Source organism: Nerophis lumbriciformis, linkage group LG01 (assembly GCF_033978685.3).
Source record: "Nerophis lumbriciformis linkage group LG01, RoL_Nlum_v2.1, whole genome shotgun sequence".
In the NCBI taxonomy this organism is placed as follows: domain Eukaryota; kingdom Metazoa; phylum Chordata; class Actinopteri; order Syngnathiformes; family Syngnathidae; genus Nerophis; species Nerophis lumbriciformis.
This window is the reverse complement of record NC_084548.2, coordinates 63,367,501-63,380,000: the sequence shown is the minus strand read 5'-3', so window position 1 is coordinate 63,380,000 and position 12,500 is coordinate 63,367,501. Positions and strand designations below refer to the sequence as shown.

General features: G+C 45.6%; 1 protein-coding gene across 8 annotated transcripts in view; it reads right to left on the bottom strand.

Annotated features, from left to right (window-relative positions):
• LOC133570883 (IQ motif and SEC7 domain-containing protein 1-like) overlaps nucleotides 1-12,500 on the bottom strand; it is a 236,352-nt gene that overhangs the window by 136,304 nt on the left and 87,548 nt on the right. Inside the window, exon 1 of one of the 8 annotated variants that reach the window (XM_061923686.1) lies at nucleotides 6,134-6,361. The exons of the other annotated variants lie outside the window; for them this stretch is intronic. Within the exon in view, the coding sequence (XP_061779670.1) occupies nucleotides 6,134-6,264 (131 nt within the window). The 5' untranslated portion in view covers nucleotides 6,265-6,361. Of the gene's footprint in view, nucleotides 1-6,133; nucleotides 6,362-12,500 lie in introns of those variants that run through there. 8 annotated transcript variants of the gene reach the window in all.

Below are 12,500 nucleotides of genomic sequence, written 5' to 3'. Positions count from 1 at the left end.
ACTGTACGCACCCTGTCGTATTTTACTGTACTCATCCTGTCGTATTTTACTGTACTCATCCTGTCATTACTGTACTCATCCTGTCATATTTTACTGTACTCATCCTGTCATTACTGTACTCATCCTGTCATATTTTACTGTAATCGCCCTGTCATATTTTACTGTACGCACCCTGTCGTATTTTACTGTACTCATCCTGTCATTACTGTACTCATCCTGTCATATGTTACTGTAATCGCCCTGTCATATTTTACTGTACTCACCCTGTCATATTTGACTGTACTCGCCCTGTCATATTTTACTGTACTCATCCTGTCATATTTTACTGTACTCACCCTGTCGTATTTTACTGTACTAATCCTGTCATATTTTACTGTACTCACCCTGTCGTATTTTACTGTACTAATCCTGTCCTATTTTACTGTACTCGCCGTCATATTTTACTGTACTCGCCCTGTCATATTTTATTGTACTCACCCTGTCATATTTGACTGTACTCGCCCTGTCATATTTGACTGTACTCGCCCTGTCATATTTTACTGTACGCACCCTGTCGTATTTTACTGTACTCATCCTGTCGTATTTTACTGTACTCATCCTGTCATTACTGTACTCATCCTGTCATTACTGTACTCATCCTGTCATATGTTACTGTAATCGCCCTGTCATATTTTACTGTACTCACCCTGTCATATTTGACTGTACTCGCCCTGTCATATTTTACTGTACTCATCCTGTCATATTTTACTGTACTCACCCTGTCGTATTTTACTGTACTAATCCTGTCATATTTTACTGTACTCATCCTGTCATATTTTACTGTACTCACCCTGTCGTATTTTACTGTACTAATCCTGTCCTATTTTACTGTACTCGCCGTCATATTTTACTGTACTCGCCCTGTCATATTTTATTGTACTCACCCTGTCATATTTGACTGTACTCGCCCTGTCATATTTTACTGTACTCACCCTGTCGTATTTTACTGTACTAATCCTGTCCTATTTTACTGTACTCGCCGTCATATTTTACTGTACTCGCCCTGTCATATTTTATTGTACTCACCCTGTCATATTTTACTGTACTCACCCTGTCATATTTTACTGTACGCACCCTGTCGTATTTTACTGTACTCATCCTGTCGTATTTTACTGTACTCATCCTGTCATTACTGTACTCATCCTGTCATATTTTACTGTACTCATCCTGTCATTACTGTACTCATCCTGTCATATTTTACTGTAATCGCCCTGTCATATTTTACTGTCCCCATCCTGTCGTATTTTACAGTACTCGCCCTGTCATATTTTACTGTACTCACCCTGTCATATTTTACTGTACGCACCCTGTCGTATTTTACTGTACTCATCCTGTCGTATTTTACTGTACTCATCCTGTCATTACTGTACTCATCCTGTCATATTTTACTGTACTCATCCTGTCATTACTGTACTCATCCTGTCATATTTTACTGTAATCGCCCTGTCATATTTTACTGTCCCCCTCCTGTCGTATTTTACAGTACTCGCCCTGTCATATTTTACTGTACTCATCCTGTCATATTTTACTGTACTCACCCTGTCGTATTTTACTGTACTCATCCTGTCATATTTTACAGTAATCATCCTGTCATATTTTACTGTACTCGCCCTGTCGTATTTTACTGTACTCGCCCTGTCGTATTTTACTGTACTAATCCTGTCATATTTTACTGTACCCATCCTGTCATATTTTACTGTACTCATCCTGTCATATTTTACTGTACTAATCCTGTCGTATTTTACTGTACTCATCCTGTCATATTTTACTGTACTCACCCTGTCATTACTGTACTCATCTTGTCATATTTTACTGTACTAATCCTGTCATATTTTACTGTACTCATCATGTCGTATTTGACTGTACTCACCCTGTCATATTTTACTGTACTCATCCTGTCATTTTACTGTACTCACCAAGTAGCAGCATGACAACATGAATGTGCTGCACACACACACTAATAGTACACACTATTGTAAAGATTACACACAATATAGTACACACTATTGTATAGATGGTACACACTAATAGTACACACTAGTGTATAGATGGTACACACTAATAGTACACACTATTGTATAGATGGTACACACTAATAGTACAAAGTATTGTATAGATTGTACACACTAATAGTACAGAGTATTGTATAGATTGTACACACTAATAGTACACACTATTGTATGGATTGTAGACCCATCATGCAACACTTCAGCCATCAAAGTTAATTCAACACACGTTATAAAGTCATCAAATCTCAGTCAACACACACGTCATAAAGTTATCAAAGCTCATTCAAAACACACATCATAACGCCATCAAAGCTCATTACACACACACACACACACATCATAACACATCAAAGTTTATTCAGTACACACGTCAAAACGCCATCAAAGTTCATTCCAAACACACGTCATAACGCCATCAAAGTTCTGATTCTGATGTCATAACACCATCAAAGTTCCTTCCACACACACGTCATAACGCCATCAAAGTTCAGTCAACACACACGTCATAACGTCATCAAAGTTTATTCCACACACACGTCATAACGCCAAAGTTAATTTAAAAGACAAGTCATAACGTCATCAAAGTTAATTTAAAACACACGTCATAAAGTCATCAAAGTTCATTCCACACACACGTCATAAAGTCATCAAAATTCATTCAACACACACGTCATAACGTCATCAAAGTTAATTTAAAACACACGTCATAAAGTCATCAAAGTTCATTCCACACACACGTCATAACGCCATCAATGTTCATTCCACACACACGTCATAACGTCATCAAAGTTCATTTAACATACATGCCATAACGCCATCAAAGTTCATTCAACACACACGTCATAGCACCATCAAAGTTCATTCAACACACACGTCATAAAGTCATCAAAGTTAATTCCACACACACATCATAAAGTCAAAGTTAATTCCAAACACACGTCATAACGCCATCAAAGTTAATTCCACACACACGTCATAAAGTAATCAAAGTTCATTCCACACACACGTCAAAACGCCATCAAAGTTCATTCCAAACACACGTCATAACGCCATCAAAGTTCTGATTCTGATGTCATAACACCATCAAAGTTCCTTCCACACACACGTCATAACGCCATCAAAGTTCAGTCCACACACACGTCATAACGCCATCAAAGTTCAGTCAACACACACGTCATAACGCCATCAAATTTCATTCCACACAAACGTCATAGCACCATCAAAGTTCCTTCCACACACACGTCATAACGCCAAAGTTAATTTAAAAGACAAGTCATAACGTCATCAAAGTTAATTTAAAACACACGTCATAAAGTCATCAAAGTTCATTCCACACACACGTCATAAAGTCATCAAAATTAATTGAACACACACGTCATAACGCCATCAAAGTTCATTCCACACACACGTCATAACGTCATCAAAGTTCATTTAACACACATGCCATAACGCCATCAAAGTTCATTCCACACACACGTCATAGCGCCATCAAAGTTCATTTAAAAGACACGTCATAACGCCATCAAAGTTCATTTAAAACACACTTCATAACGTCATCAAAGTTCATTCCACACACACGTCATAGCGCCATCAAAGTTCATTTAACACACACATCATAAAGTCATCAAAGTTAATTCCAAACACACGTCATAACGCCATCAAAGTTAATTCCACACACACGCGTCATAAATTCATCAAAGTTCATTCCACACACACGTCATAGCGCCATCAAAGTTCATTCAACACACACGTCATAAAGTCATCAAAGTTCATTCCACACACACGTCATAAAGTCATCAAAGTTCATTCCACACACACGTCATAGCGCCATCAAAGTTAATTCCACACACACGTCATAAAGTCATCGAAGTTCATTCCACACACACGTCATAAAGTCATCAAGGTTCATTCCACACACACATCATAAAGTCATCAAAGTTAATTCCAAACACATCATAACGCCATCAAAGTTAATTACAAACACACGTCATAACGCCATCAAAGTTCATTCCACACACACGTCATAAAGTCATCAAAGTTCATTACACACACACGTCATAGCGCCATCAAAGTTCCTTCCACACACACGTCATAACGCCATCAAAGTTAATTTAAAAGACACGTCATAACGCCATCAAAGTTAATTTAAAACACGTCATAAAGTCATCAAAGTTCATTCCACACACACGTCATAACGCCATCAAATTTCATTCACACACACGTCATAGCGCCATCAAAGTTAATTCCACTCACACGTCATAACGCCATCAAAGTTAATTTAAAAGACACGTCATAACGCCATCAAAGTTAATTCCACACACACATCATAAAGTCATCAAAGTTAATTCCAAACACACGTCATAACGCCATCAAAGCGGACATTTATCATTCCCACAAAGCAACAACATTTGGGAACCAGAAGTAAGGTCAAAATGTATTTCAATTATTTTTGGCAGCATAAAAAAAAGTTATTTTATATTATTTAAAGGAAAAATGCACACAGATGATTTTAGGGTGCAAGCACACAGATGATTTTGGGATAAAAGCACACAGATGATTTTGAGATGCAAGCACACAGATGGTTTTAGGGCACAAGCACACAGATGTTTTTGGAATGCAAGCACACAGATGATTTTTGGGATGCAAGCACACAGATGATTTTGAGATACAAGCACACAGATGATTTTAGGGTGCAAGCACACAGATTAATTTGGGGTGCAAGCATTTAGATAATTTTAGGGTGCAAGCACACAGATGATTTTGAGATGCAAGCACACAGATGGTTTTAGGGCACACGCACACAGATGATTTTGGAATGCAAGCACACAGATTATTTTTGGGATGCAAGCACACAGATGATTTTGAGATACAAGCACACAGATGATTTTAGGGTGCAAGCACACAGATTAATTTGGGATGCAAGCATTTAGATAATTTTAAGGTGCAAGCACACAGATGATTTTAGGGTGCCAGCACACAGATGATTTTGGGATGCAAGCACACAGATTATTTTGTGATGCAAGCACACAGATGATTTTGAGATGCAAGCACACAGATGATTTTAGGGTGCAATCACACGGATGATTTTGGGACGCAAGCACACAGATGATTTTAGGGTGCAAGCACACAGATGATTTTGGATGCAAGCACACAGATGATTTTAGGGTGCAAGCACACAGATGATTCTGGGATGCAAGCACACAGATGATTTTAGGGTGCAAGCACACAGATGATTTTAGGGTGCAAGCACACAGATGATTTTGAGATGCAAGCACACAGATAGTTTTAGGGCGCAAGCACACAGATGATTTTGGAACGCAAGCACACAGATGATTTTTGGGATGCAAGCACACAGATGATTTTGAGATACAAGCACACAGATGATTTTAGGATGCAAGCACACATATTAATTTGGGATGCAAGCACACAGATGATTTTAGGATCCAAGCACACATATTAATTTGGGATGCAAGCACACAGATGACTTTAGGGTGCAAGCACACAGATAATCTTTAAGATGCAAGCACACAGATGATTTTGGGATGCAAGCACACAGATGATTTTAGGGTGCAAGCACACAGATGATTTTGGGATGCAAGCACACAAATGATTTTAGGATGCAGGCACACATATTAATTTTGGATGCAAGCACACAGATGATTTTGAGATGCAAGCACACAGATGACTTTAAGATGCAAGCACACAGATCATCTTTAAGATGCAAGCACACAGATCATCTTTAAGATGCAAGCACACAGATGATTTTAAGGTGCAAGCACACAGATGATTTTGGGATGCAACATTGAGAGGTCTGGACTGAGGTTCTGATGATGCAACATCTGCGACGTCACACAAAGATGTGAGTGCTAACAAAAACAAAATTCCGTCGCCATGACAACAACCATCATTGCGTCATAAAATCAGCTGGCGGTCCTTCCTGCGGTCAAATCCATGGTCAACATCAAAGCCCGCAGCCCGCCGCCCCTCCCATGGCGGCAGAGCTTGTTTACAGAGAAGGTGCGAGGACGGCGAGGTGCGCATGTGGGACGTGACTCAGCACTCGCCACGGCGGAGGCGCTACTCACATGTCGTACAGCCGGTAGCCCATGGCGGAGCCCGGCCTGCTGGGGTGGGGGTGGGGGTGGGGGCCCGGGTCTCGTGCTCGGCGGGGGTCCGTGCTGCTGACCACGGCGCGCCACACGCTCGGCTTGTCCATCCTTCCTGTGTGCTGCTCGACGGGAGCCGATGGCGTGATGGCGTGCGCAGGTCCTCTCTCTCTCCCTCGCTCGCTCGCCCGCACCAGCCAAGCTGCCAAAAAGCAGACGCCTGATGGAGCGAGGAGCATCCAAGAAGAGTGGGGGGGAGGGGGGGGATCGTGCTGCTGGCGGGGGAAGATGGCGGTAGACGACGGCGGTAGAATGATTGACAGGCCTGACGAGGGTGCCGCGGTCAGCGTGTTGACCATGTGACCCACAGGAAGTGTCTCCAGAAGCAGGAGAAGATGTGTCGCTCTTGACGCACCTCGCCTGATTCCACCCTCCATCCTCTCAGTAGTACCGTCCTCATCAGGCCGCCTGATTGGCTGCTTGGTCTCCATAGAAACAGGAGGATGTGTCAGAGGAGAGCTCATTATCCAGCCTCTTCTCTTCCCAGCATCCCCTTTTCTTTCTTCCTCATTCCTTTCTTCACGTCACCCGTGACTCTTCTGCCACCCCTGGAGATACTGCACCAATTGGATATCATCGCCATGGAGATGATATCATCGGCATGGAGATGCTGCACGAATATGATATTGTTGCCATGGAGATGATATCGTCGTCACGGATACGATATCGTCACTATAAAGCTGCTGCACGGTTACGATATCGTTGCCATAGAGATGATAACGTCGCCATGGATATGATATTATCGCCATGACGATATTGCACGGATATGATATCGTTGCCATGGAGAAGATATTATCGCCATGAAGATATTGCACGGATATGATATCGTTGCCATGGAGAAGATATCGTCGCCATTGAAATGATATCGTCACCATGGAGTTGATATCCTCGCCATGGAGATGCTGCACGAATATGATATTGTTGCCATGGAGATGATATCCTCGCCATGGAGATGATATCGTCACTATGAAGATGCTGCACGGATATGATATCGTTGCCATGGAGAAGATATCGTCGCCATGGAGATGATATCGTCGCCATGGAGTTGATATCCTCGCCATGGAAAATATATCTTCGCCATGAAGACCCTGCACGGATATGATATCGTTGCCATAGATACGATATCCTCGCCATGGATATGATATCATCGCCATCAAGATACTGTAAGGATATGACATTGTTGTCATGGAGATTATATCATTGACATGGACAAGATATCGTCACCATGGAGATGATATCGTCGCCATGAAGATGCTGCACGGATATGATATCGTTGCCATAGATATGATATCCTCGCCATGGATATGATATCATCGCCATCAAGATACTGTATGGATATGATATCGTTGCCATGGAGATGATATCATTTCCATAGACAAGATATAGTCGCTATGGAGATGATATCGTCGCCATGAACATATTGCACGGATATGATATCCTCGCTATGGAGATGATATCGTCGCCATGGATATGATATGCTCGCCATGGAGATGATATCGTCGCCATGGATATGATATCCTCGCCATGGAGATGATATCGTCACCATGGATATGGTATGCTCACCATGGAGATGATATTGTCGCCATGAACATGCTGCACAGATATGATATCGTCGCCATAGATATGATATCATTGCCATAAATATATTGCATGGTTGCCATAGATATATCATCGCCAAAAAAGATGCTGCATGGATATGATATCGTTGCCATAGATATGATATCATCACCATAAAGATGCTGCATGGATATGATATCGTTGCCATAGATATGATATCATCGCCATAAAGATGCTGTATGGATATGATATCGTTGCCATAGAAATGATATCTTCGCCATAAAGATGCTGCATGGATATGATATCGTTGCCATGTATATGATATCATCGCTATAAAGATACTGCATGGATATGATATCGTTGCCATGGAGATTATATGGTTCGCACAGACAAGATTTCGTCGCCATAGACATGCTATCATTACCATAAAGATACTGCATGGTTGCCATAGATATATCATCGCCAAAAAAGATGCTGCATGGATATGATATTGTTGCCAAATACATGATATCATCGCCATAAAGATGCTGCATGGATATGATATCGTTGCCATATATATGATATCATCGCCATAAAGATACTGCATGGATATGATATCGTTGCCATGGAGATTATATTGTTGCCATGGACAAGATATCGTCGCCATGGATATGATATCGTGGCCAATGGACATGATATTGTTTCCATGGATATGATATCATCGCCATGAAGATGCTGCATGAATATGATATTGTTGCATTAAATGCTGCATGGAAATGGTATCGTTAAAGTTAAAGTTAAGTTAATGATTGTCACACACACACTATCCATCCATTTCCTACCGCTTGTCCCTTTTGGGGTGGCGGGGGATGCTGGAGCCTATCTCAGCTGCATTTGGGCGGAAGGCGGCGTACACCCTGGACAAGTCGCCACCTCATCGCAGGGAAATTATTCTCTGCCTTTGACCCGTCACCCTTGATCACCCCCTGGGAGGTGAGGGGAGCAGTGAGCAGCAGCAGTGGTCGCGCCCGGGAATAATTTTTGGTGATTTAACCCCCAATTCCAACCCTTGATGCTGAGTGCCAAGCAGGGAGGTAACGGGTCCCATTTTTTATAGTCTTTGGTATGACTTTTGAACTCACAACCTACCGATCTCATGGCGGACCATGGATATGATATCGTTGTCATGGATATCATATCATTGCCTTGAAGATGCTGCATCGATATGATATTGTTGCATTAGATGCTGCATGGATATGATATCGTTGCCATGGAGATGATATTTGACCATTAATGACGTCTGCAGCGTCACGGTGGCACCAAAGGTCATTCATTCAATCATTCATTCATTCATTCATTCAAACTACTCCATGAGTTGCTGGTACTGCCACCTGAAAGACTTGTGTATTGTCTCTCAGACGTCACACACAGGACGCTTCAGTCAGTAAGAATTGTTGTAGTTATATTGTAAAACTTACACACCCTTGCTTGGAGTGAAACATCCATAAATTAACCGCACCTTTTTATAGGCCGCAGGATTCAAAGTGTAGGAAAAAAGCAGGTGGGTGCATCCTTCAAGACATCTTTGAACGTGCGCTGAAAAGTACTTTATACTCTCCAAATACTTGTTATTGTAGCGACGTGGTCGCATAGTGATGCGGGTGTGGTTCTCCCAAGGATGCAGACGGCTTCGGACACAGCTTGCAGGTAGGAAAAGGATTTATTTTAAATATAAATCATATGATGAATAAACAAAAGACATGCACGTAGCACAAAAGGCAAAACAAAAGGACTAGCGTGGGAGCTAGCAGGAAAAAATAGCATAGCATGAAATCTAAGTAGTCGTTAACAGTTGTATGGGAACAAACTAGGAAGCCAGACCGAGTGAGGCCAGGGCAAAGACTAAATAGCCCTCTGATTAGCGCCCGGGCAACAGGTGCGCGTCCCGGACACTAACCAGAGGCAGGTGTATACAATCTGCCGTCATGGCAACAGAAATAAACGAAACTCAAGGTGCTGAAAACACATGTGACTCAAACATAAACAAACTATGATCCGGGCAGCGGATCGTAACAGTACCCCCCCCCCCTTAAAGGACAGATTCCAGATGTCCCTTGACACGAAATAAAACTAGAACCCAAAAAACAAGAAACAGTTCAAGAGTCCAGGGAGGGTGGAGGGAGGATTTGGTGGTGGGTCGCCAGGCCACGTGTCCCCGAATCCACCGGGGAAGAGTCAGGTGGCGGCGGCGAGTGGAACGCCGCTGCCGCAGGCGAGGCGGGCAACCACGGAAAGGCCACATTCGTGGCTGCCGAGAAGGTGGGCGTGAGTGGCGCCAGAAGTTCAGCAGCCGCAGAGTTCTAAGTCTATGTCTCGGGTGTCGCTGCTGTTTGCGCCACAGGCGTCCATACAGAAACCTCAGAGAGCGCCGCTTGCGCAGCCAGACCACTCGAGGTCGCTGAGACGACGATGAGGGCGAGGAAGGTGGCGGCGTCCTGGAAAAGCCCACCGGAGACGAGGAGAGAGCAGACGTCGCCGTGGAAGCAGGAGGAGTCGTCGTCGCCGTGGAGGCAGGAGGAGACGTCGTCGCCGTGGAGGCAGGAGGAGACGTCGTCGCCGTGGAGGCAGGAGGAGACGTCGTCGCCGTGGAGGCAGGTGCCGGTTCTGGTACCAGCCGTGGAGCAGGTGCAGGTTCTGGTACCAGCCGTAGAGCCGGCGCTGGTGTGGGTACCAGTCGTGGAGCCGGCGCTGGTGTGGGTACCAGCCGTGGAGCCGGCGCTGGTGTGGGTACCAGCCGTGGAGCCGGCGCTGGTGTGGGTACCAGCCGTGGAGCCGGCGCTGGTGTGGGTACCAGCCTTGGAGCCGGCGCTGGTGTGGGAACCAGCCTTGGAGCCGGCGCTGGTGTGGGAACCAGCCTTGGAGCCGGGACAGGGGTTGGTCTTGGAGTCGGTGCTGGTGTGAGAACCAGCCTTGGAGCCGGCGCTGGTGTGAGAACCAGCCTTGGAGCCGGCGCTGGTGTGAGAACCAGCCTTGGAGCCGGCGCTGGTGTGAGAACCAGCCTTGGAGCTGGCGCTGGTGTGAGAACCAGCCTTGGAGCCGGCGCTGGTGTGAGAACCAGCCTTGGAGCCGGCGCTGGTGTGGGAACCAGCCTTGGAGCCGGCGCTGGTGTGGGAACCAGCCTTGGAGCCGGCGCTGGTGTGGGAACCAGCCGAGGAACTTGGCATGGTGGAGCTTGGCGTGGTGGAGGTACTGGAGACGAAGCTTGGTGTGTCAGCCGAGGTGCAGGAACAGGTGCTAGCCGAGGTGCAGCTGGAGGTGGCCTAGCTGGCGGTTGTGGCTTAGCAGGCCAAAGGACTGGTGGCGGTGGCCGTGCAGGAGGTTGCGGCTTAGCACGCTGAAAGACTGGTGGCGGTGGCCGTGCAGGGGGTTGCGGCTTAGCACGCCGAAAAACTGGTGGCGGTGGTCGTGCAGGAGGTTGCCGCTTAGCACGCCAAAAAACTGGAGGCGGTGGCCGTGCAGGTGGTTGCGGCTTAGTACGCCGAAAGACTGGTGGCGGTGGTCGTGCAGGAGGTTGCCGCTTAGCACGCCAAAAAACTGGTGGAGGTGGCCGTGCAGGGGGTTGCGGCTTAGCACGCCGAAAAACTGGTGGCGGTGGTCGTGCAGGAGGTTGCCGCTTAGCACGCCAAAAAACTGGTGGCGGTGGCCGTGCAGGAGGTTGCGGCTTAGCTGAGCGCAGTTGTGCCACCCCACTAGCACAGTTCCCAGTACTAGCCCCCCCTCAAGACGCGGATACCAGACGCGCTCTTTGCGGTTTGGAACCGTCTTCATGGGTGGGTGGGGGGAGGTAAGGAAGGGGGTATACTCCTCCTCTTTAAATTGTCCAAATTGTCTATTCTCACCCCCCACTTGAGATTGGGTGAGAGAACAGGGGGAGAAAATATGTGCAGTGGGCGGAGCAATAGTCACTGGGGGCGGAACCAAAGTCACTGGAGGTGGAGTTTGAAAATCAGAATGTGACTGACTAGACTTACACTTAACAAAAATGTCCTGATAATGTTTTATCTTGGAATAAAAGTTATTTTGAATTGGCTGACAGAAAGAATTAGAAGATGGAAAAAAAAATTATTGCTCAATGATGTCATCGGGAGTGGGCGGAGTTACCTCTTCGGGGGGCGCCAATGAAATGACGTCATTGTTGCAATTGTCCATGTGACTGACAGCCCAATCGGAAAACTGTTTGGCGAAGTGGTCTATTGGGTTGCCAAACATCTGAGGAGGGGGAGCTTGAGCTGCATGTAGCTTGCTTCGGTCCGGGGGAGGAGTTTGCAGGAGCGGCGCGTCTTGACAGCGAGGGGAAGACCTTCTGGCCGGCTTCCGTCTTCGCTGACGCGTCCCGTACTGCGGGGGTGTGGCGATGTCCTCGGGCCAAACGGAGTGGATTGGGACCAGCTTTCCGTTGGGACCCCATATCAGGTCCTGGCGCTCCGAGGGGGAATAGCGAAGAGTTTCCGCCTCCATCGCTCGCAACACCTCCCACGTACCTTCGTCGAACTCCTCGATGGCCGCCGCGGGAGAATTATTTGCTGGCTTCCTACTGTAACGACTGGGTCGCATAGTGATGCGGGTGTGGTTCTCCCAAGGATGCAGACGGCTTCGGACACAGCTTGCATGTAGGAAAATGATTTATTTTAAATATAAATCATATGATGAATAAACAAAAGACATGCACGTAGCACAAAAGGCAAAACAA